This window comes from Cervus elaphus, chromosome 8 (genome assembly GCF_910594005.1).
Source record: "Cervus elaphus chromosome 8, mCerEla1.1, whole genome shotgun sequence".
Classification (NCBI taxonomy): Eukaryota; Metazoa; Chordata; class Mammalia; order Artiodactyla; family Cervidae; genus Cervus; species Cervus elaphus.
The window spans coordinates 19,143,062-19,168,627 of record NC_057822.1 but is presented as its reverse complement, the minus strand read 5'-3'; the positions used below and the strand labels follow the sequence as shown (position 1 = coordinate 19,168,627).

Genomic DNA, 25,566 nt, shown 5'->3' with positions numbered 1-25,566 from the left:
TGCCTGGGAAATCCTATGGACAGTGGAGCCTGGAAGGCTATAGTCCCTGGGGTTGCAAAAGAGTCAGACAGGACTGAGCAAGCACAAACATGCATTTGCACATATATGCATATTTTCTGAAAAGCCATATTATTTTCCATAATAATCATCCCAATTTACATTCCCACCAACAGTGCAGGAGTTCCCTTTTCTCCACATCCTTGCCAACACTTGCTATTTATTGCCTTTTTTTGATGATAGCCATTCTGACAGGTGTGTGGTGGTATCTCATTGTGGTACTGATTTGCATTTCCCTGACAATAGGTGATATTAAGCACCATTTTATACATCTTATGCCATCTGTATATCTTCTTTTGATAAATATCTATTCAAGTTCTTTGTCCATTTTTAAATCAGATTATTTCCTTTTTTGCTATTGAATTTTGTGAGTTCCTTATATACTTTGTATGTTAACTTCCCATCAGATATGGATGTGTGATTTGCAAATGTTTTCTTCTGTTCCATCGGCCACCCCTTCATTTTGTTGATCATTTCTTTTGCTGTTCAGAAGCTTTTATATGTGATCTACTCCTACTGACTTATTTTTGTTTGTCATACCAAAAAAATCATTGCCAAGATCAAGTCAAGCAGCTTTCCCCTTATATTTTCTCCTGGTAGTTTAACAATTTCAGGCCTTATGTTTAAACCTTTACTCCATTTAGAGTTAATATGCAGTTTTCCAAACACCATTTATTAAAGAGATTATCTCTGTTGTATATTTTTGGCCCCCTTGACAAATATTAATTGACCATATATATGTGGGTTTACTTATATCTTCTTGATGAATTCGCCCCTTTATTGTTATGTGATGAGCTTCTTTGTCTCTCTTAAACATTTTTAGCTTAAAATTTTATTTTGTTTGATGTGTCTAGCTACCTCTTTTCTTTTCCTCTGTTTATCATTTGCTTCTATCTTTTTTGCATTTCTTCACTCTCAGTCTACGTGTGTCCTTAAAGCTTAAACAAATCTCTCAAAGGCAGCATATGATAAGACATGGTTTTTTAAATACTCGAATTCAAGGTGGGAACCAGATTAATCTACCCATACTAGACTAAAGTTATTGAGAAGTTACTTATGTGCAATTTTGTTAAAGAAAGCACACTGACTGAAACCGCCCACTCTGGCCAGGCACCATAGTAACCATGCGCATGAGTTGTTTTACGACAGGAGGTCCTGGTGAGGAACACGGAACTAATAAGCCACCACCAACCGGAAGAGTTCAGGAAAGGTCAAAAGGAGACACCACATGTCTGACCACCTCCCAGAATCCTTCTCTCTGGCATCCATCTTGGCTGAACAAGGCGTGCACCACCAGGAAGGACACCAGTCAGAACGATTGGCTAAACACAACCCGGAAACTAGCCCCATCACCATAAAACCTGAGACTTCGAGCCACGTGGCAGAGCTGTTCTGGGTTCCCTTACCCTCCTGCTCTCCACCCGGGTGCCCTTTCCCAATAAAATCTCTTACTTTGTCAGCACATGTGTCTCCTTGGACAATTCATTTCTGAGTGTAAGATAAGAGCCCAGTTTTGGGCCCTGGAAGAGGTCCCCTTCCTGCAACAATATGGTACTGCATTTTCCAGAGGTCGTCATACCTATGTATACATCACATGCTTGTTTATGATGTAACACTAACACTCCTTCATTAATAAATGCGGTCAGTTTTTCTTCCCCTTTTTTTCTGAGCAGGCCTGTGTCTACAGTACCCATGCTGGAGAGACCACTTGGAGAAGTCACAGGGAATGAAAAGACACACATAACAAGGCCCAGTGGTTGAGATCCCAGTTGTTTGAGCTTTTCCAGCTCAGATATCAGATGTGTATGAACAAGCTTTCAGATGATTCCAGTCCTCAGCCCCTGGCTAACTTATTCAGCTCAGTGGAGCCAGCCATCCCATCTCCCAACTGTGACCCAGACCTATAGGGCAGAAACAAGCCACTCTTCTCCCCCTCTCCCCACCAATCCTCCCATATGCCCACGGAATGTATGAGTATACTGAAAGCTGTTTTATGCTACTAAGGTTTGGGCTAATTTGTTCGTGCATCTGTACTAACTAGAAGAGATGATTGGAAAAACACAAAGATGGAAAAGACTTTCCAAGATGGAAAGTAGACACTTTCAAAGGTGGAAAAGAATTCTGAGAACATCTGGTTAAAGCAGCTTATTTTACCGATGATACAATTAGCTCAGAGAGTCAGAATAATTGACCCATTATCTAACAGCTCATTAATGGCTCTGCAATGGTCTTATTCTCCTTATGATATGTGAGGAGAATGATGGTCTGGTAGAGAAAACTTACATGAGTTGTTGGACTGGAATAAACCTCTCTGAATGAATGTTGGTTCATATAGTTCCAGATACTCAGCATGGGTTAGGCTGGACCAGTGAGGTTCCCCAAAGTTACTGCCTGCCTACCCACTAGGCAGAGCCAATCTAGAAACGAGAATTGCATACATGTAATAAAGCACAAGCTGGAATCAAGATTGCTGGGAGAAATATCAATAACCTCAGATATGCAGATGACACCACCCTTATGGCAGAAAGTGAAGAAGAACTAAGGAGCCTCTTGATGAAAGTGAAAGAGGAGAGTGAAAAAGTTGGCTTATTGCTCTCAATATTCAGAAAACTAAGATCATGGCATCCGGTCCCACTTCATGGCAAACAGATGGGGAAACAGTAGAAACAGTGTCAGACTTTATTTTTTTGGGCTCCAAAATCACTGCAGATGGTGATTGCAGCCATGAAATTAAAAGACGCTTACTCCCTGGAAGGAAAGTTATGACCAACCTAGAGAGCATATTAAAAAGCAGAGACATTACTTTGTCAACAAAGTTTGTCTAGTCAAGGCTATAGTTTTTCCAGTAGTCATGTATGGATGTGAAAGTTGGACTATTAAAGAAAGCTGAGTGCTGAAGAATTGATGCTTTTGAACTGTGGTGTTGGCGAAGACTCTTGAGAGTCCCTTGGACTGCAAGGAGATCCAACCAGTCCATCCTAAAGGAGAGCAGTCCTGGGTGTTCACTGGAAGGACTGATGTTGAAGCTGAAACTCCAATACTTTGGCCACCTGATGCGAAGAGCTGACTCATTTGAAAAGACCCTGATGCTGGGAAAGATTGAGGGCAGGAGAAGGGGATGACAGAGGATGAGACAGTTGGATGGCATCACCGACTTAATGGACATAAGTTTGGGTGGACTCCGGGAGTTGGTGATGGACAGGGAGGCCTGGCATGCTGCAGTCCATGGGGTCACAGAGTTGGACACGACTGAGACACTTAACTGAACTGAGCTGAATAAAGCATGTGGGTATTAGGTGGAGGGTAAGGGGATGCAGGAATTTTTCCAACTCTGATTCAGCCAGATGTGTGAAATGGAATATTTCCTGCCATATCAATAAACAAAGATGTAACAGCCTACAGTGCTTTCAAGCCTCCAAATGTTAGTGAGGGCCCCCAAAAGGGAAAACAAAGCCTGCGATCCAGTAGACATTGCTTCACTCACCCTCATATGGCCATTGCTGAGGAGCTGGGTTGGGGGAGGGGGAATATGAGAAGTAAAGAAATAGGATGCTGGCCCCAGATACCAGAGGTGCATTTGAAAGGAATGACTTCAATAATCCCAGACTCTTGCATCTTCCCATACCTAGAAGAGTGCTAAATTTCTTAAGATACCTGGTTTTCCTTAATTAACAGTAATCTTTGATGTTCAGACTGCCTTCCCTTCTTTGTTACAAACTTCTGTATATCCTGACTCCTTTCCCTGCCTCCTCAGGCAAGTTTTTCAGGGTTACCTGAGATGCTGCTTCCCGGGCTTGAAGTCCTGATGTTCCCAACAAATAAAACACTCTCTACTTTCAGGTTTTTAGTTAACATATGACTACTGAAGGAGAGTATCTACAAAATTTAGGTGAGTAGTCTAGAAAAACTGCATTAATAATGTGCTGCTGAACATGCAGAAAGGATATATGCCTCAGAGCTCTCCAAATTACATCAGCATATCAACAATTATGGGGCTTCCCATTGGCTCACTGGTAAAGAATATGCTTGCCAATGTAGGAGAGGTGGGCTCTATCTCTGGGTCAGCAAGACCCCCTGGAGAAGGAAATAGCAACCCACCCCAGTATTCTTGCCTGGGAAATCCCATGGGCAGAGGAACCTGGCAGGCTACAGTCCATGGGGTTGCAAAGGAGTCAGATACAACTTAGTACTTAACAACAACAATGAATCAGTAATTACATAATTTCTGGTGCACTCTGAAGTCTGAAACCATTGCCACATGACCGCTATACTTTATCTGTTTAGAGTCAAACCTATTGCCTTTAGGATGATGTGGCCTGAAGGTTTATATGCCTCAGCCACTCTGGGAGTAATTTTAATATATGCTACTTAAGCAGTTACTCTTAACATCATTTGAAACTTTTTTTTTGGCATAAAATTAATGCTTTTGGATCTGAAGTTAGCAGTGATACTGTGCCATAGGAAAGACCAAGGAGCCATTCCCAATGACCTGAGTTAATTTAGGAGAAAACAACTCAAAGAAATAGCAAAGACAGTGTTAAAAAAACTAGAAGAAAAATAAATCACCAGTTAGACAAAGATAAATGTATGGAGATTAGTCCTAAGTTAGAAATTTCCATAATGTGCCCCTATGACCTTAAGCTAAACAACTGTCTATACTAAGGCAGGTGGTATTTTTTGACCATTTGAAAAGAGATGTTGGTAAAGCAAAAATTTCTGTAAATATATATTGTGATTAAAACATGTATTTAAATGCAAAAATGTTCTATAATGGGGGTTAATTGATATAATCTCAGATCCATTATCTGTATTCTATGTTAATGCTCATGAGATGTTAACCTTGAATTAGGGAAGTCTTCTGAAGTACCCCCAATTGTACGTAACTTTGCTCTTATTTCATAGGGTGTAAGCATCTGCCTACAATGCAGGTTCAATCTCTGGGTTGGAAGATCTCCTGGAGAAGGAAATGGCAACCCACTCCAGTATTCTTGCCTAGAAATTTCCATGGACGGAGGAACCTGGTAGGCTACAGTCCATGGGGTCACAAAGAGTAAGACACGACTGAGCGACTTCACTTTTCAGTTGCCTTTATTTTATTTGAGCCTGCCTGCCTTATTTTTTCCTTCCCTCTCTCCCTCTCTCCTTTCTTCCCTCCTTCTTCCATCCTTCTCTTTCTCTCTCCCTTGTCCTTTCAACATGTATTCCTGCCAATCAGTTTCCATTTACGTAAGACAGCCAATGTTATCATCAGAAAGTAAGATCATCCTATTCCAAAACCAAGAAAATTTTGGATGCAAAAGGGCAGAGACTGTGTCGATCTTAGTCACCACTAGAGTTCCAGGGAGCAGCACAATGCTTATTAAGGTAGGAAGAACAGGAAGAACATAATTATGGAAGTAAATTCAAATTACAGAATATCATCACTAAGACCTCAAAGATGAAAACATTCTTATAATACCTGCATTTTTCCTTTCATACCATGGATGCAGTAAACTTTTAGTACAGTCTTTTGGTATACACAAATGTGTCTATTTTTTAAATTAATAATGACTTACTTAAGGCTCAGGTGTGTGTATGCACATACCCCCAACTAACTTACTTCACGAAATCTGAGGCCCAGAAACTGGAAAATATATCCTCTGATCACACTCTCTTTGAATAACCAAGGACTTGCTTTCCTTTTCTAAAGAGCTGACAAGCGTTCGTTCCTCTTTCTGAATTGCCAAGCACACATCAAATATTTCTCAAAGACCATGGCTTTTGTGACTTCTGGTAGGTTGTGATTAACAGGCAACAGTAAAATGGGATGGCAAATTAGGGTTTACAGAACTAAAAATACAGTTAGTAATTACAGCTTTGAGACAAACAAAAGCTAGATTTATGCAGGAAGCAATGTTGTTCTCCTAAAAGATGCCAGATTATGCTTCAGAGGGACAAGAAAAGGCAATATATCTGTCTAATTCTCAAGAGTAAGCCAGGAGAAAATGCTATGAAACATGTAATTTCTTAGGACACTTGGACTAGTGAAATTAGAAGCCACTAAGAGGCAAAGCACAAAAAGGTTTTACTAAAGAGAAACAAAAATAAGCGTTTGTGGGAAACAGCCATGGAACTATTCTTTGATAAAAATTTCAAAACATACCATTTTTTTTTCAACAAGGTAAATTAAGTATATTATTAGAATAGGGAAGTCAATTTAAAAGAACCCCCGGAATTTAGGTGGAAACATGAAAATCAAATATCCTGGTGAATTTAAAATCCTAAGGTACAGTTCTCTATCAAGAAAAATTAAGACTTCAGTTAAAGTTCAGTCCACAGAGCTTATAGTCACTCTACTTTGCACAATTCAATACACCAAGAATCTTAAGTTTACTCAAAACATATCATGGTTTTAAGTAATGGGAAGCAGAGATTGACGAATTAAAGTCTTGATGGTGAAAAGTAATGTCCTTCAAACACTTGATGTATAACAGATCGGAGAGATTCCACAGATAGAACAGAAATAGTCTTGTTTTTACCCATACTAAATCAATAATGCAAAGAAGCTATACTTATTTTTCAAAAGTTTTTGCTGCATTTACTCACCTCTTCTGTGGTGATAGGGGAGACAGTCATAGGAAGCATGGAACAGAATGGATGTGACTGTGTCCCAATGAAATTATTTACAAAAACAAGCAGCGGGCCAAATTTGGCCTGAGGACTATATTTTTGTCAATTGCGTCTCCAGAAAATCAAGAATGTGAAATCATAAGGCTTTACTTTCCCAATTAATCGCTGCTTGGCAAATGTATTTGGGAGACCTGATTTCAAGCATTAAGTCCATCACTTTTTGATCCTGGACAAACATTAAACCTTTCAACACCCATGCACATTTCTTTACATACAATACCTATTCTGGGTATTTCATAGGGTTTCTGCAGAAATAATAAATAATAAAAAATAATATTATTATTTCCCCATTTCATCTTGCACAGATAGCATATATTATTAATGGCTTCCTGGCACTGATAGTATTAAAATTAAAGAAATTTAAATAAGAGAGACATTAATAGCAGTATGGCTATGAATAAGAAGGCAAATAAATGCCTGCACAGCTGATCTGAAAGAAGTTGAAAGCCTTCAAGAATTTTTCCCATAATTATTGACACACTACAAAAACATCCATCTGTTAATATCTCATTTTAATATATTTATACATAAATATTAATATTGATTATTATTCTTTTGGTTTTGTTTTTCAAACAAATGATGTGATGTAAATTTTCATGCACCACATTGTATCATCTTAAATGTCTTGTGGAATTTCATTTCAGGTAGTTTCTAAAAGGTTCATGATTGATTAGTTTTCAAGAGTGTTTCATAAACTAAAAACTTAAGAGGACTTTGCCTGAACAAATTACTCCTCCCTTTGGTTTCCAGATACATAAGCAGGGCTCAAGTCCAATTCTTTGCTTTCCCACTTTGAAGGAACTTCTCTTCGGATCAAAGAAATCTCTGCCTATATGAAGAGTGAGAAAGGGTTGTGATGGATAAAGGGGAAAACAGCATCTTTACAGACAAACTTACCTGAAGGAAAAAAAATAATTAATAAAATTGAGTTGTCATAAGAAAAGCTCAAAGCCTGTGACATTGATTGATGACTTCCCCTTGCAGTTAGCAAGGTAAACCAAATATATGCCCCTAGTTCTTTGTCTCCTAAGCAAAGCAAAGAGAATGTGTTTTCAGCACTTAACACCAGAACAACAGCAGTCTGCTGAGTTAACAGAACACCATGCTGAAGTTCAGTGTAAAAAAATAAAGGCAGCAAAATTATGGTGTTTTCACTAATTAAGCACAATATCACTTTCTTCCAATATTGCACTGTTAAGAACAATGATTCTGCTTTGACTATGTGGATCACAAAAACTGTGGAAAATTCTGAAAGAGATGGGAATACCAGACCACCTGACGTGCCTCTTGAGAAATCTGTATGCAGGTCAGGAAGCAACAGTTAGAACTGGACATGGAACAACAGACTAGTTCCAAATCAGGCAAGGAGTACATCAAGGCTGTATATTGTCACCCTACTTATTTAACTTATATGCAGAGTACATCATGAGAAACGCTGGGCTGGATGAAGTACAAGCTGGAATCAAGATTGCAGGGAGAAATATCAATAACCTCAGATACGCACATGACACCACCCTTATGGCAGAAAGTGAAGAAGAACTAAAAAGCCTCTTGATGAAAGTGAAAGAAGAGAGTGAAAAAGTTGACTTAAAGCTCAACATTCAGAAAACAAAGATCATGGCATCAGGTTCCATCACTTCATGGCAAATAGATGGGGAAACAGTGGCAGACTTTATTTTGGGGGGCTCCAAAATCACTGCAGATGGTGACTGCAGCCATGAAATTAAAAGACGCTTACTCCTTGGAAGGAAAGTTATGACCCACCTAGACAGCATATTAAAAAGCAGAGACATTACTTTGCTAACAAAGGTCCATCTAGTCAAGGCTATGGTTTTTCCAGTGGTCATGTATGGATGTGAGAGTTGGACTATAAAGAAAGGTGAGCCCCGAATAATTGATGCCTTTGAACTGTGGTGTTGGAGAAGACTCTTGAGGATCCCTTGTACTGCAAGGAGATCCAAACAGTCTATCCTAAAGGTGAGCAGTCCTGAGTGCTCATTGGAAGGACTGATGTTGAAGCTGAAACTCCAATACTTTGGCCACCTGATGCGAAGAGCTGACTCATTTGAAAAGACCCTGATGCTGCGAAAGACTGAAGGCAGGAGGAGAAGAGGATGACAGAGGATGACATGGTTGGATGGCATCACCAATTCAATGGATGAGTTTGGGTAAACTCTAGGAGTTGGTGATGGACAGGGAGGCCTGGCGTGCTGCCGTCCATGGGGTTGCAGAGTCGGACATGACTGAGCAACTGAACTGAACTGACCTGAAGAAGAATGAATAAGCATATGAAAAGAGTCTTTAAAATTGGAAGGAAGCTTTGTGGCCACATAGGCCAAGTCACTTGGGAATTTGTTGTGATAAATGAAATATGACCCTTAATTTTAATATCAATTTTTTTTAGCCTGCACAACCTACTTTTTATTAATGCTATTTGATGAAAATTACAGTGACCAGAGAATTTTCTTTGATACAGATATACCTATCTATGAATTTCTACTTGAAAATTCACAAAATTCTGCTGATTTCAAGGATACATGACTAAATTCTCTTGGAGGTTGATAATATAATTTTATCTGAAAAAACAAATGATATGAATAGACAATTGGGTTTGCTATACAATTAGTACTAGAGAGAATGACTCAGTTTTAGCTATTTCACATTTATCATCCTTTGCCAGACCTCATTTAATGTCTAAGTAGCTTCCAACCAAACAGTATATTGTGAATCAATTCATGCAGTATCAAGAGGAATCTTTTACAGTTTATTTTTTGGGCTCATGATGAAATTATAGTCCTTAAAGTCAAAAAATCAGTATTTAACAAGTTTTTAATGGATAGCTTCTCTAGACAACTGTGACATCTGTTAAATGTTTTCAGAATAAAATCAGTAGAAGCATCTCCTGAAGTTGAACTTCATGGATTATAAGAAACTTCTATTTTTTCCCTGAGAAAGATCTTGATTCTTTCCCCAAACATTCACTTGTCAACTTTATATGAAAATGAGATGCTTTTCTTTGGGGGAATTAGATTTCTTAACTTTCATGAAGAATGTCAGCTCTACCCTCAACAAGGCTAAAAGCTAAAGGATATAAAGAGATCTTTAACTGGTGATGAGAAATGCCTGACTTTATCTGTAAGTCCTGCCTGGGTCACAGACTCGAACATCTCCAAGCATCAGGCAGGTAACATAAATATAGTAGAAACTTCCAGGCCTGGGATGGCAGCAAGAAGAGCTCTGTGGCCCAACTCCTCAGTGAAGGAAGCAAAGCAGGGGAGGAGGGGAACTGTAAAAGCAAATGCTCTAATTCCCTAGAAACGGTCGTGAGAACACAGAGAAAAGGAAATGTTTTCAAGAAAATCTACTAAAACTCAGAATAGAGAAAAAGTCTGTGGTATTTATGCCACACCCCACTTTCTCCTTTCCCCTGCCTCTGCTTCCTTCAGTACAATTTGACTCCATTTGGGTCTCCTGTCCCGCCAACTCCCAACAAGGTTTCCTCTATCTTATCTCACTGAGAATCAGAAACTGCCAGCATTACTCATCCCCTCCAGATCCAAAGTGAAGAGGCTAAATACCTGGTGAGTGAAACCAAGAAACTGGGATCTTCTTTCTTCCACGTGGGCCCCACCCAGGTGCTACTTAGATACAGCAGGCTGGGAATACTAGGGCTGTTGCAGGGAAGTCAAATCTGACTCCATGTTGGAACTGTTGCTTCAACTAGCTTTTAGTTGCTTTTGTTATTATAATCACACATAATGGCTTCCGAGAATCCTGCCCCTCTGCTTAACTGTTAAACTAAAGTGACTTTGCAGAATCCTGTCCACTTGTAGATGGCAGAAAGAAATTAACACATCCCCTGCCTGAGACTTGCCGTTTAGGAGATATTTGCAAGATCAAGGTCCTTTTTACTTTGTTTCCTCACCTCTCCTCATCTCTGATCTATGAAAGAACCTGGCATCCAGGCACAGATAAGATGATCATTTTGAGATATTAGTCTGCCATCTTCTTGGTCAGCCAGCTTTCCAAGTCGTATTCCTTGCCTCAACACCTTGTCTTTGATTTATTGGCCTGTCGTGAGATGAGCAGAGTAAGCCTGGACTCACTCCGGTGTCTTTTAGAAAGTAGCAGTTCTAACTTAGAGAGGCAAGCCAAGAACATCAGAGGCTACTGTTACACCCAGTGCCCTGCATGACCACTTAAGAGATGTTGCCTAGGAGGAAAGGCAATCCATAATAAAAGAGAACTCAGAAGCTCTTTCCAAAAGGCACTGAGATTATTTGAGACAGTGTCTAGAGAAGTTCAAGCCTGAGTGCATTCTTAAAAATAATAGCTTCTCTTACTTAAGATCAACAAGCTACACCATAGTCAGCTAGTTTATTAGAGTGAATTAGAGAGGTATCCAAAAAGAACTCTCATGGGGTCAGAACAAAAATCAAAACTACAGAAACTACACCTGCCTAAGTTTAATTGCATCAGTCTGCTGAGCAATTTATATTCCATTTTTAAAAGCAATAAAATAACCAACTGGCAAGTAGTGGAGTCTAACACGCAGGAATGTACTACCAAATGAAACAGGCAGCTTAAAAGAAAGATCAGAGAAATACACAGTCAGAGAGAGAGACCTGCTAGGATCATGGTTGTCCTAGGTGATTGTGCACAGGCCCAAGGCTGTGCATCTCTGAGGAGTGACACCAAAGACTTCACAATATGAAAAGGAAATAAACTTCATTAAACCAATCCAGCCAAGAAACAAGTTGGAGAAAACGACAACAAAATTAGCCCAGGAGAGTGGGAGTGGAATCAGTATCCAGAATTATTATGGCATATTATTCAAAATGGGCTTCCCAGGTGGCGTTAGGGGTAAAGAACCCATCTGCCAATGCAGGAGACATAAGAGACACAGATTCAATCCCTGGGTTGGGAAGATCTTCTGGAGGAGGGCATGGCAACCCACTCCAGTATTCTTGCCTGGAGAATCCCAAGGACAGAGGAGCCTGACAAGCTACAGTCCATAGGGTGGCAGAGTCGGACATGACGGAAGCGACTTAGCGTTAGTTAAAATGTCCAGTTTTCTGAGCTACTTAAAATGTAGAGAATCTTTGCTCATGTTTCCATATACCTCAGAGACTCTGGTGGAGTGTTTTGAATATCATAAGACTCGATAAATGTCAGCTGGAGGACTAAGTGTAGGCACTGCTGCTCGAGGTTACCAAGGGCTATGTTGCTTTGGTTGATGGTACAGACATATCACACTTAATTGCTGTTTAGTTGCTAAGTCAGGTCCAACTCCTTGTGACCCCAAGGACTGAGGCCCACTTGGCTACTCTGTCCCAGGCAAAAATACTGGAGTGGGTTGCTATTTCCTTCTCCAGGGGATCTTCCCTACCCAGGGATCAAACCCATGTCTCTGCACTGCAGGTGAATTCTTTACCACTGAGCCACCCAAACCTTAATGGTATTTACAACTATGAATGATATAATTATATGTGCCCCAGATATAATTTGACAGTATTATGTATACAAAATGTGACAATCTTAAATGTACTAAAAACAGTCAGAAAGCTAAATATCTTGGAACTTTTTAATAATTTAAGGTCTTCAGCATGGATTGGTAATAAAAATCTTTCATGCTTCAAATAAAATCACCCTACAAAAGAAATTGTACATCTTATTACATTTTAGTAAAATTATTATAGCTACTGTAGAAGGGGATCTACCAGAATATTGAAAAAGTGCTGTATTCATTTTGCTAGAAACTGGTGGATCTGGGCTTTAGACCTGGCCTTGCTGCTAACTTAATCCGAGGCTTTGAGCAATCCTTCTCCTCATTGCTATTTTGTTTTCTCATTTGAAGTGTGAGTGGAATGGGCAATATATCTTCTCAGATTTGTTCCAGCCCTTGGGGTCTGCAATTTCACAAATAGAAGGTTAGTCACTTAGTTTGGCACTATAGGGGAACTCTAGTACATTTTGTTTAGCATGTGTTGTAAATATGCTTACCAAAGCTATTTTATTTTGGGGCTGCTGCTGTGTGCATGCATGCTAAATCATTTCAGTCATGTCCGATTATTTGTGACCCTATAGTCTAAATCCCAGGGATGGGGTCGCACAGAGTCAGACACGACTGAAGTGACTTAGCAGTAGCAGTAGCAGTCTATAGCCTGCCAGGTTCCTCTGTCCATGGGGATTCTCCAGGCAAAATTACTGGAGTGGGTTGCCATGCCTTCCTCAGTGGGGTCGCAGAGTCAGACATGACAGAATGCATACATGGGGCTGCTGCTGGGCTCTGGCAAATGAATATTGTGATTGTATCTTCAATGTCAGAGAGTACCAGTGTCAAAGTGTTTCTTCCTTGACCCGTCATTTTGCAATGCACTTTAAAAACTAGGATGGATATGCACACATTGCCACATTTAAAATGGATAACCAATAATGACCTACTATATAGTATATAGAACTCTGCTCAATGCTATGCAGGAGCCTGGATGGGAGGGGAATTTAGGGGAGAATGAATACATGTATATATATGGCTGGGTTCCTTTGTTGTCCACCTGAAACTATCATAACATTGTTAATCGACTATACCCCAACACAAAATAAAAAGTTTTAAAAAATTAAAAACTAAAACCCAGGATAACAGGGTGAATCATATCAATATTCCCTTGGAATTCATATTCAATTCAATTAAAAACTAGAGTCACGGTCTTGAATTAGATACTGATCTGATTAAGGGGCCCCTGAGGAATTATGTGACACAGCATGGTAGCAGGGTAACTGGTAATGCAATTATTTGTAACACTAGAACCTTGAAATAAGTCTAGGAATTTGATGCTACAAAGGAACTCAGGAGAGAAAGATACCAAAATATCAGTGGGCTGTCAAGATTGCTAAGGTCTTCTTTGTTTTTTTGTCTCTTGTTTTCTGTTTGCTTTAGATTTTTGCACATTAAATATTTAGAAGAAATATATGGGGCATTAAACAATAAAGTAGTGACAGTAGGTCTGAAAAAGGCACAGTCAGAACTGAGAAATAAAAACAGCTTTTGGTAATCAATTCAAGATGAAGCCTAAGAGAAAAATAAGATGATTATGATTCTAAGGACTACAGCCTGGGAAAATGTGTAAACTACAAAACCATCAACAGAAATTTTGGGAGAAGGACCATATTTTTGGATATTTACCCAATTTATGTTGACTATGTGCTATTTTTGAGATTTTTCAGATGAGTTTATCTAACAGGCACTTGGAAAGAAGTCTGTAGTCCTGAGATGGCAGTCACTGGTATATAGATGTGGCTAAAGCCATTAGTTATGGATGAATGATCCAGTGAGAACTGTGAGAAAGGAAGGATGGGCTTTTGCACAGACCTTTGGGAAAAGCCATATTTAAGAGCTAGGTTGGGGGAAGCAGAAGTCCAGGAAAAAGACAGAGGAAAAAAGATACAAGAGGTAGTGAAATAATTAGAAGAGAGAATGATGTCCATGAAGCCATGGAAAAAAGTAGCTCCTCTTCAGAAGCTGGGTGGGGGTATGAGTTTAGTTTGTTCTGCTCAAGGTGAGTAACATAAGCAGTGACAACACGTCAGAGGATAAGAACAATTTCAGCAGAAAGGTAAGATAGCCAGATAGTTGTCCAGATAGAATAGACAATATGCTTTTTACTAGTTTTTAACTTCGGTGGTCAAGAGAAGGAGGAACATAGGGAGAGTGGTTTCACAGGGAGAGGGTCTAAGAAAGTGTTTTGCTTGTTTTAATATTTGTTTTTTAAAGAGGATTTGGAAGAACATAAGAATTAATAAGGAAGGAGGGGAAGCATGTATGTAAATATGTGTGTACACGTTAGGAATGCCATAGTGAAGAATACTTTCATGAAGAATGAAGACATTTGTTTGGCAATGGTGCCAAAGATTGGAAGACTCTCTTCTGGAAGAATTAATCCCTGGGTACCTACAAAACCACCTTAGATACTGCTGACCTGTGAAAGTGTTAGTCAATCAGTCATGTCTGCTGACTTAGGCTGTCTCTTTAATGGTCCTATTAAATCAAATCTGAGGCATAACTTTGTTGCTGCTCCCTAGTCGCCAAGCTGTGTCTGACTCTTTGCGACCCCATGGACTATAGGCTGCCAGGCTCCTCTGTCCATGGGATTTCCCAGGCAAGAATAGTGGAGTGGGTTGCCATTTCCTTCTCCAGGGGATCTTCCTGACCCAGGGATCAAACCTGCATCTCCTGCATTGTGGGCAGACTCTTTAGCGCTGAGTCACCTGGGAAACCCACAAGGCATAACTTAGCAATGGACAAACTTTCTTTCACTCTTTTCAGCTAATTCAGATGATTCTGGCAAGTACATTGGACGCCTCCAGATAATCCAATTAAATTCCACTAACATCATAGAAGCTATGAACCAGCTGACCTGCCAGGCACTGTTTGGAACATACAGTGAGGGCTGTCTCTGGTCTTAAAAAGAGTGTAATATACAAGGGTAGAAGGGCAGCAGTTCTGCTTGAAGCACTTTCTCATCTCTAATAAAGGTCTAAGGGTGAGCTTGTGTCATTATTATAAAAGAGAAATAATACCCCAGAGGCTTGGAACTGAAAGCAGACATCCTATGGTGGTCATTAGCCAGGCACACTTTGATTCTTCCTCTGATTTATTCATTTTTAACCTTTAGACTCTAAGTTATGAAAAAAAAATTAATGCTGTTACTTCTGACTAGTTTTCCTGGGATTTTGGAATAAATGATCAAGAAAGAAAAGTTACCAAAATAATTCTGCTAAAGAGATACCTAAACTATGTAATAAATATCCTTGAAGCTTAAAGGTATTTTAATGAGAAACAGTGTTTACTGTTCTTGGTTTTTGTTGACTGATTGGCTTTCTACTCAAAGGAAAATTGCTGTAATTGCAGGAATTGTTTGAAATATGAAATTCAAACCTATTCTGAGCTATTTTAATAATGTATTCTTCTGTCAAAATGAATTTTTTAAAAAAACTGAGAACGGTTTGAACACCCAAGTTTAAAAGTGCATTCAGATCTATTTATCTGTCTGTATGTTTAGTAACAAAAATACCAAGATACATAAAACACTTCATTGTGTATTTGAAATTCAGACTTACACGCTTAAAAAATAATCTCTTGCTTTCCAGATCACAGTTACAAGCTCCCTTCTTCATCCACACATTCTCCCTGGTGTGACTGATCTCTACTTCCTGCCCTCAAATCCCTTCTCTCTTCTTTAATCTTGCCAAAAATTCCTATTTGTACTACCAACTACTAAGTTGACATTTCTACCTGGATAATTAAAAGACACTCAGAATCATATCCTTACTCCTACCTCCAACTACTTCTCCCAACCTTTAGTCTCCCCCATCACGGTAACTTAAATCCACCTAAGAACTCATGCCAAAATCATAACAGTTATCCTTGACTTCTTTTCTTCATTCAATTCATTGACGTGTTTTGTTTAATACATAATATGTGCAGTTTTGAAGCATATTTTAAATAATTACATTGGGAACCTTGGTTTCCATTATGAATTATTAGAAGTCTCATTCCACTTATTTAATGCTTAGGTAAAATAGCAATCTACTTTTCTAACAAAAGTCCATATAGTTAAAGCTAGGGTTTTTCCAGTAGTCATGTATGGATGTGAGAGTTGGACCATAAAGAAGGCTGAATGCCGAAGAATTGATGCTTTTGAACTGTGGTGTTGGAGAAGACTCTTGAGAGTCCCTTGGACTGCAAGGAGAACAAACCAATCAATCCTAAAGGAAATCAACTCTGAATATTCATTGGAAGGACTGATGCTGAAGCAGAAGCTCCAATACTTTGGCCACCTGATGTGAAGAGCTGACGCATTAGAAAAGACCCTGAAGCTGGGAGAGATTGAAGGCAGGAGGAGAAGGTGACAACACAGGGTGATACGGCTGGATGGCATCACTCATGACTCAATGGACATGAGTTTGAGCAAGATCTGGGAGATGGTGAAGGACAGGGAAGTCTGGGGTACTGTAGTCGCTGGATTGTAAAGAGTCGGACATGACTGAGTGGCTGAACGACAACAACTCCAGGATGCTTTCCTAGGAAATCCCATGGACAGAGGAGCCATGAAGTTGCAAAGAGTCAGACACGACTGAAAATCTGAGCACGTACATTGTAATTTCTGGGACAGTAAACAAAGTCAATGATCTTAATTTTTATTATGCATCATTTTACCTACAACTCAGGAGGAGCCTGGTAGGCTGCAGTCTATGGAGTCACAGTCAGACATGACTGAGCGACTTTCACTTCAGGACATGGAAATTGGACTCAATTTTCAATCAAAGTAAACTTATAAAAACGTCCTCCGGAGCAGTTTCAGGATCTAAGACACTGATAAATGTATGGACTGAACCTAAGACTTACTCCCAAATTGAAAGTCAAAGTGTGAAAGTGTTAGTAGCTTAGTCATGTCCAACTCCTTGCAACCCCCCTGTTCATGGGTTTCTCCAGGCAAGAATGCCGGAGTGGGTTGCCATTTCCTTCTCCAGGGGCTCAGATCCAGGTCTCCCACATCACAGGCAGATTCTTTACCATCTGACCTCCAAACTACTACAGTACTGTTTGGCCACACAGTTTAGATTCAGCCTTCAAATTATTTATCAAAAGCCTCTTCTCAGTTTGATTGGTCACTCTTCTAGGTTTTGGTTTCTTGCACATGACCTCATAGATGTAGAGCCACCTAGTTGATTGGTGGGAAACTCTTTTCTCTACCATCCCTCTGTGTCATGCTTCACAATAAAGTGCCTTTCTAATTCACTGGCTTCTAAAAGCTTGGAAAGATTCAGTGAAACTTTCATTTGACTGAGAGAAAAAAGTTTTCTCTGGGATGCTTGGATTTTTAAGATGTCTCCGAAGCTACTGTCCAGGTGAGATGAGGTCTCATGGTCTGTCCCAGATCACGTAAATATCTCTTCACATTTTATATTTCCTTAATCATGTAAACCTAGATTTTTCCACAGACCAACTTATCAAGTGGGCTATTTGTCTCTTCCTTAACTTTTCTACTAAGTTTCAGAAAAGGGTAGATACAGACATATTTGGAGAAATAATATAAAATAAAAAGCAGTCATTCAAGATACCATTCTGTCATTGTTGCCCCTGGGTTTCATTCACATCAGAGACCCACTGAACAGCTGTCAAATATCTTCCTAGTTTCACAATATCATGTCTGGAATGTTAAAGGCTGCTCGAAAATCTTATTAATTTATTCACAAATTTAAGGCAAATGCAAAACATTTTCAAATGCCAAGATTCATCAGTTAAAATTCATGCTAGAGGGTATAATTTATTTGCAGGGTGATAGCCAAAAGTCTTAAAATGATCAGTAAGGAAAGAGCTGACTATAATTATGAATAGAAATTATGTGACTTTCAAGGCAATTTTAATGAAGCATTAAACCAGAAGATAGTTCTGGAAAAACTAGAAATTAAATTCTAGTAAAGAGCAAAATGATGAGTCTCTTATCCTCATTCCTCAAGGGGCAGACAGAATGAAAACCACAATCACAGAAAACTAAGCAAACTGATCACATGGACCACAGCCTTGTCTAACTCAATGAAACTATGAGCCATGCCACATAGGGCCACCCAAGACACATGGGTCTGACAAAATGTGGTCCACTGGAGAAGGGAATGGCAAACCACTTCAGTATTCTTGCCTTGAGAACCCCATAAACAGTATGAAAAGGCAAAAAGATAGGACACTGAAAGATGAACTCCCCAGCTCAGTAGTTGCCCAATATGATACTGGAAATCAGTGGAGAAATAACTCCAGAAAGAATGAAGAGGCAGAGTCAAAGTAAAACAATGCGCAGCTGTGGATGTGACTGGTGACAGAAGCAAGGTCTGATGCTGCTGTAAAGAGCAATATTGCATAGGAATCTGAATGTTAGGTCCATGAATCAAGGTAAATTGGAAGTGGTCAAACAGGAGATGGCAAGAATGAACATCGACATTTTAGCAATCAGTGAACTAAAATGGACTGGAATAGGTGAATTTAACTCAGATGACCATTATATCTGCTACTGTGGGCAAGAATCCCTTAGAAGAAATGGAGTAGCCATCATAGTCAACAAGAGTCCAAAATGCACTAACTGTGTGCAGTCTCAAAAATGACAGAATGATCTCTGTTGGTTTCCAAGGCAAACCATTCAATCTCACAGTAATTGAAGTCTATGTCCCAACCATTAATGCTGAAGAATCTGAAGTTGAACAGTTCTATGAGGACTTACAAGAACTTCTAGAACTAACACCCAAAAAAGATGTCCTTTTCATCATAGAGGACTGGAATGCAAAACCAGGAAGTCAAGAGATACCTGGAGTAACAGGCAAGTTTCGCCTTGGGAGTACAAAATGAAGCAGGACAAAGGCTAATAAAGTTTTGCCAAGAGAACAAACTGGTCATAGCAAACACTCTCTTCCAACAACACAAGAGATGACTCTATACATGGACATCACCAAATGGTCAATACCAAAATCAGATTGATTATATTTTTTGCAGCCAAAGATGGAGAAGCTTTATACAGTCAGAAAAAACAAAACTGGGAGCTGACTGTGGCTCAGATCATGAACTCCTTATTGCCAAATTCAGACTTAAATTGAAGAAAGTAGGGAAAACCACTAGATAATTCAGGAATGACCTAAATCAAATCCCTTACGATTATACAGTGGAAGTGAGAAATAGATTCAAGGGATTAGATCTGATAGACAGAGGAGTGCCTGAAGAACTATGGACGGAGGTTTGTGACATTGTACAGGAGACAGGGATCAAGACCATCCCCATGAAAAAGAAATGCAAACAGACAAAATGGTTGAGCTACCTACAAGTAGCTCAGAAAAGGAGAGAATCTAAAGGCAAAAGAGAAAAGAAAAGATACACCCATCTGAATGCAGAGTTCCAAAGTACAGCAAGGAGAGATAAGAAAGCCTTCCTCAAGGATCAATACAAAGAAATAGAGGACAACAACAGAATGGGAAAGACTAGAGAACTCTTCAGGAAATTAGAGATACGAAAGCAACATTTCATGCAAAGATGGGCACAATAAAGGACAGAAATGGTATGGACTTAACAGAAGCAGAAGATATTAAGAAAAGGTGGCAAGAATACACAGAAAAGCTATACAAAAAAGAACTTAATGACCCAGGTAACCATGATGGTGTGATCACTCACCTAGAGCCAGACAATCTCGAGTTCAAAGTCAAGTGGGCCCTGGGAAGCACAACTATGAACAAAGCTAGTGTAGGTGATGGAATTCTGCTGAGCTATTTCAAGTCTTAAAAGATGATGCTGTTTGTTAAAGTGCTGCACTCAGTATGCCAGCAAAGTTGGAAAACTCAGCAGTGGCCACAGGACAGAAAAAAGGTCAGTTTTCATTCCAATCCCAAAGAAAGGCAATGCCAAAGAAAATTCAAACTAACACACAATTGCATTCATCTTACATGCTAGGAAAGTATGTGAGCTAGCAAAGAATGCTAAAAATTCTCCAAGTTAGCCTTCAACAGTACGTGAACTGAGAGATTCCAGATGGTCAAACTGGATTTAGAAAAGGCAGAGGTCCAGAGATCAAATTGCCAACATCTGTTGGATCACAGAAAAAGCAGGAGAGTTCCCGAAAAACACCTACTTCTGCTTTATTGACTACGCCAAAGCCTTTGACTGTGTGGATTATGACAAACTGTGGAAAATTCCTAAAGAGATGGGAATACAAGACCACCTGACCTGCCTCCTGAGAAACCTGCATGCAGTTCAAGAAGCAACAGTCAGAACTGGACATGGAACAACAGACTGGTTCCAAATGGGGAAAGGAGTACGTCAAGGCTGTGTATTGTCATCCTGCTTACTTAACTTATATGCAGAGTACATCATGAGAAATGCCAGGCTGGATGATGCACAGGCTAGAATCAAGATTGCTGGGAGAAATATCAATAATCTCAGATTTGCAGATGACACCACCCTTATGGCAGAAAGCAAAGAGGAACTGAAGAGACTCTTGATGCAAGTGAAAAAGGAGAGTGAAAAAGCTGACTTAAATCTCAACATTAAAAAAATGAAGATCATGGCATCTGGCTCCATTACTTCATGGTAAATTAATGGGAAAACAATGGAAACACTGACAGAGTTTATTTTCTTGGCCTCTAAAATCACTGCAGATGATTTTCGTGACTGAAGTCATGAAATTAAAAGATGGTTGCTCCTTGGAAGAAAAGCTATGACCAACCTAGACAGCATATTAAAAAGCAGAGAGACATTACTTTGCCAACAAAGGTCCATGTAGTCAAAGATACGGTTTTTCCAGTAGTCATGTATGGATGTGAGAGTTGGACTATAAAGAATGCTGAGTGCCACAGAATTGATGCTTTTGAGCTGTGGAGTTGGAGAAGACTCTTGAGAGTCCCTTGGACAGCAAAGAGATCAAACCATTCAATCCTAAAAGAAATCAGTCCTGAATATTCATTGGAAGGACTGATGCTGAAGCTGAAGCTCCAATACATTGGCCACCTGATGTAAGGAACTGATTCATTGGAAAAGACCCTGATGCTGGGAAAGACTGAAGGCAGGAGAAGAAGGGGACAACAGAGGATGAGATGGTTGTATGGCATCACTGACTCAATGGGCATGAGTTTGAGCAAGCTCTGGGAGTTGGTGATGGACATGGAAGCCTGGCATGCTGCAGTCCATGGGGTTGAAAAGAGTCGAACACAACTGAGTCACTGAATTGAAAAAGAAATAGGGGTTAAAAAGTAACTAAATTAGTTTTTAATTTAAAAATGTCAAGCTTCCTAAAACGTCCACATCCTACCACTCAAGTTAAGGACTTCTACTAAGATAATGCCTCAGCTTCTGGATTTAGATATTGGCTTCCAATGTTATTATTCTACACCACATTCCTCTTTTAAATAATTAGATTAAAAAAATCTCCAAGGCTGATGTATGCTTTTTTCCCTCAGAATAAGGCAAGTCAGAAATAAAAAAACATAATGTAATTTGATTGTGCTCTGTGCTCAGTCGTTCAGTCATGTCAGACTCTTTGTGATCCTATAGACTGTAGCCCACCAGGCTCCTCTGTCCATGGGATTCTCCAGGCAAGAATATTGGAGCAGGCTGCCATTTCCTCCTCCAGAGGATCTTCCCGACCAGGGATGGAATCCACGTCTCCTGTATTTCCTGCATTACAGCCAGATTCTGAACCCACTGAGCCATCTGGGAAGCCAACTCTATTTACAAACGCAAAAGCACAGTTTTCATATTTAATATCTTTTGGAAAAAATATTAAGAGTGACTTTCAGGGGGCTTCTTAGTCAGATTTCTCTCAAGTTTGGCTGGCCTATCATATTTCTTTTTTAATTTTATTATTATATTTTTGATTTTTAATTGGAACATAGTTGACTTAAAATGTTGTGTTAGTTACTGCTGTAAGGCAATGTGAATCAGTTATACATACACATATATCCACTCTTTTTTAGATTCTTCTCCCATATAGATCATGATAGAGCACCTATCGCATGTCTGATAGCTTCAGACAGCTCACTAAGACACATCATTTTAGCTGTGAAATGAAAGCAGTTCTTTACTGAGATAATGATCAAATCTGATTTTTGAAGCTCGTTTGATGCTTGGGAACAAACAGCTCTACTGACCCAAGCCCATAACACCCTGAAGGGTTTCCATGCCTGAGACTGTCCTTCAATAAAAATTAAAAATGAACATCTTGTGTTCAGAAAATATTGGTACTTTAAGGCACTTAGTTTTGAGAAACTGCAAATCCAGATACTTAAAGTTTAGCATGATGGGTAATAAGCCAATCAAAACTGGATATGAAACAGCTGTATACAAAGTTTGATCTGGAAGAAATGAGTTAAAGAAGCAACAATTAACATAGCGGAGGATCCCCCAGAGTTAGAACAGAGTACAAAGTAATAAAATATGGGGCAACTTTGCTTTAGGGTCCTCAGAATTCATTGTGATTACTTGTTAATAGATGTAGATTCAGGATGATCTCTTCAGAATAATTTCTTAAACTATACTTTAATGAAGATATTATTTAAAAACACAGTATTATGGTTTCCTTAAATTACACTTTCATGTTTATCCTACTGAGGAGAATTTGTTTGGAAGTGGAATTATGTACTTTTTCTCTGCCCATGTGGCTACTTCTTCCTTGTGTGTAGCTGTTTTGGGCAAGAAATTCTTGTCCTGTCAACCAGTGCTGTGTTGTTATTGTTGTTGTTTAGTCACTAAATCATGTCTGAGTCTTTGGCGACACCAGGGACTGTAGCCCTCCTGGTTCCTCTCTCCAGGGGATTTTTCAGGCAAGCATTTCGGAGTGGGTTGCTGTTTTTGTCTCCTGGGGATCTTCCCTCTTGACCCAGGGATCGAACCCGAATCTCTTGCGTCTCCTACATTGGCAGGTGGGTTCTGTCCTGCTGGGCCACCAGGGGAAGCCCAACCACTGCTGTAGATCAGAGCTGTTTCCCTCTAGACAATAGCTTCGCTTCAGCAATGTCCAGGTCTAGACTCTGTTTCTATGCCAACTAAGAGAGAAAGGACTTGTAAGCTAAGAAAAAGTAAACTGCAAAGTACTTTTTAAGAGGTTAAGGTTTATTTTTCATAGGGATTGTGAAATCTCTTTAAAGTTTAGAGTCATGGACAATTTTTAACGTTTGAGTCAGTTTCATTTATTATTAACTCTTGCAGAAAAATAAGCCTTCCAGTATGCCTTTTATTTGTGTTTAGATTTTTCCCCTTTGGGGAAGAATAGAAAGAACCATAAAGACAGCATGAATCAGCTAGCTCAAACGCACTGATGTCATCTGAAACAGTAAAGGGACAAAGCATTAAGAAAGAAAGTCGTTTACGTCCAAATGTGAGTTCCTTGAGATTGGGGTGGGGGGTTGTGAGTAGAACTTTCTTACACTTAGGGAGATCTAAGATCCAGTGGTAATCTTAACTTTGGCTATAAAATTATCACTTCTTCAATATAGATTCCAAAAATATGAAGTTTAAAAAAGACCTCCTTGCCCTTTATTATGCAATTGTTAGTGCCTCAACTTTGGTGCCTGCTGCAAATGACAGACTCATTTTTAGGAGCTGCCTGGATGAAGCCTTTGACTAAAGTGTAGATGCCGATAGCTTTTCCTCTCCATTTCTCTCCCTTTTGCAATTCATAGCTGTGTAATTAGAGATTAGTATCAGCAAATGCCTGAATTTTCTATCTCATCTTAGAACTGAATTTCCAAAGAAGGTATTGCTGTTAAATAGCTCACCACCTAATCCTTTCTGTTTTCACCAAAGATTTTTAGCCATCAACTGGTTTTCTGGACAAGGGATTAAAAAGTCCCCCAAATAGCACAATCAAATCATTTTGCCTAAACAAAGAGATTGAATTTAGTGTGTTGAATGGACTTTGTTTTTGTTGGGCTATGAGACTCTGCAGTGTGAAATGTTTTACATTCTCTGTCTGCCAGTTCTGGTTTTGCTCATTATATATAAAAAGCTTCTCCATCCCATTTTCAGCTTCCTTTTTTTTTCTTTTAACAGAAATGCTGGCATGCAACTTACCTCCAGGAATAGCTCTGAGCTGATGCTCTCAACTTAGTTATGAGAATTACATTTCTCTCCTCTTTGGAAATATTCTCCCCCAATTTCTGTAATTATGACCCCATAAGAGCTAGGTAATTTCAGTTAAAATGAAACATGTAGCTCTGTAGAACATACAGGAAGCAGACTACTTCATAAAGGAAGAAGAGATCACAGTGTTGATTTCTCATATCAACAATACGCCTTTACAATCTAAGCCACAAGAAACATTTATCTATAAGAACATCTCTTCCCTTGAAAAGGAGGGTTTCTATATGTAAAGCTCAGATACAGTACAGAATATTAAAATTCATGCTTGTGTATTTCTTATGTTGAGAAGGTTTTCAAATAACGACAATAACATATAAAAGTGGTAGAACATTTTTACAGTTTTCACGTTGGAAAATACCTATTAGAAGAAGTGATAAAATATATTGAAAAGAATCTAAGAGAGCTCTTGATCGGGCTTTTGTTTCTCATCATGCAATTCTATTTCTGAATCTTTTTCTCAGTTTTAAAAATAAAAACAACATGGATAGAGAATTGGTAAGATTAATTTGCCTGTTGAAATGAGAAAAGCAGAAGAATCATGAGCTTTGGCCTGTCACCCTCTGTATAAACCAACTGCATATTTTCAAAAGGTTACTTTCCCAATGCTGTATTTAATGATTATGTCCTCATGAGCACAGGTTCACGAGTCCCCACTTTTTCAGCCCGCAGCCCCAGAGCTGTGTTTACTTACAGAAGCGCAGTTTTCAGACTTGTCTTCCACAAAACCAATCTGGCAGGGTGTTCTCTGATTCTGCAGCCAGTAGTCTGTAGACTCCAGCAGGCTATTACTGCGGAGAATCTAAGGAAACCAAGAAAACCTTCTCAGAGCTACTGGCAAGACTTTCTATTTAAACAAAGAGCTCTTTTCTAAAGAATCTAGAAGTGTTTTGCTGGCCTCAGAGCATCTGGAGATTAGGGGAAAAAATACTTGCAGAATAACAGCATCTCTAAAATATGTAAAACAGTCAACCAAGAATCTACTTTAAAGGAACGCACTGACGTGAATATTGTTGTTTCTTCTCTCATCGTAATTCAACATCTGGAAACTTCAGTGACTTTTGCAGAGCTTGCAGTCAAATGACTATTTGGGTTATGGTTCAATTGGCAGTGGGGATCACACTTCATTTAAGTCTTGGAGCTCTTTTACATTCTGTGAATACTTTTGATTGAAA

At 39.3% G+C, this 25,566-nt stretch overlaps 1 protein-coding gene across 7 annotated transcripts in view; it reads right to left on the bottom strand.

Moving 5' to 3' along the window:
• Positions 1 to 25,566, bottom strand: part of LOC122698580 (SPHK1 interactor, AKAP domain containing) — a 185,230-nt gene that overhangs the window by 84,794 nt on the left and 74,870 nt on the right. For all 7 annotated transcript variants that reach the window (XM_043909791.1, XM_043909789.1, XM_043909790.1 and 4 more), the window contains exon 3: positions 25,086 to 25,193. In XM_043909791.1, coding sequence (XP_043765726.1) covers positions 25,086 to 25,193 — 108 coding nt within the window. The remainder of the gene's footprint in view (positions 1 to 25,085; positions 25,194 to 25,566) is intronic.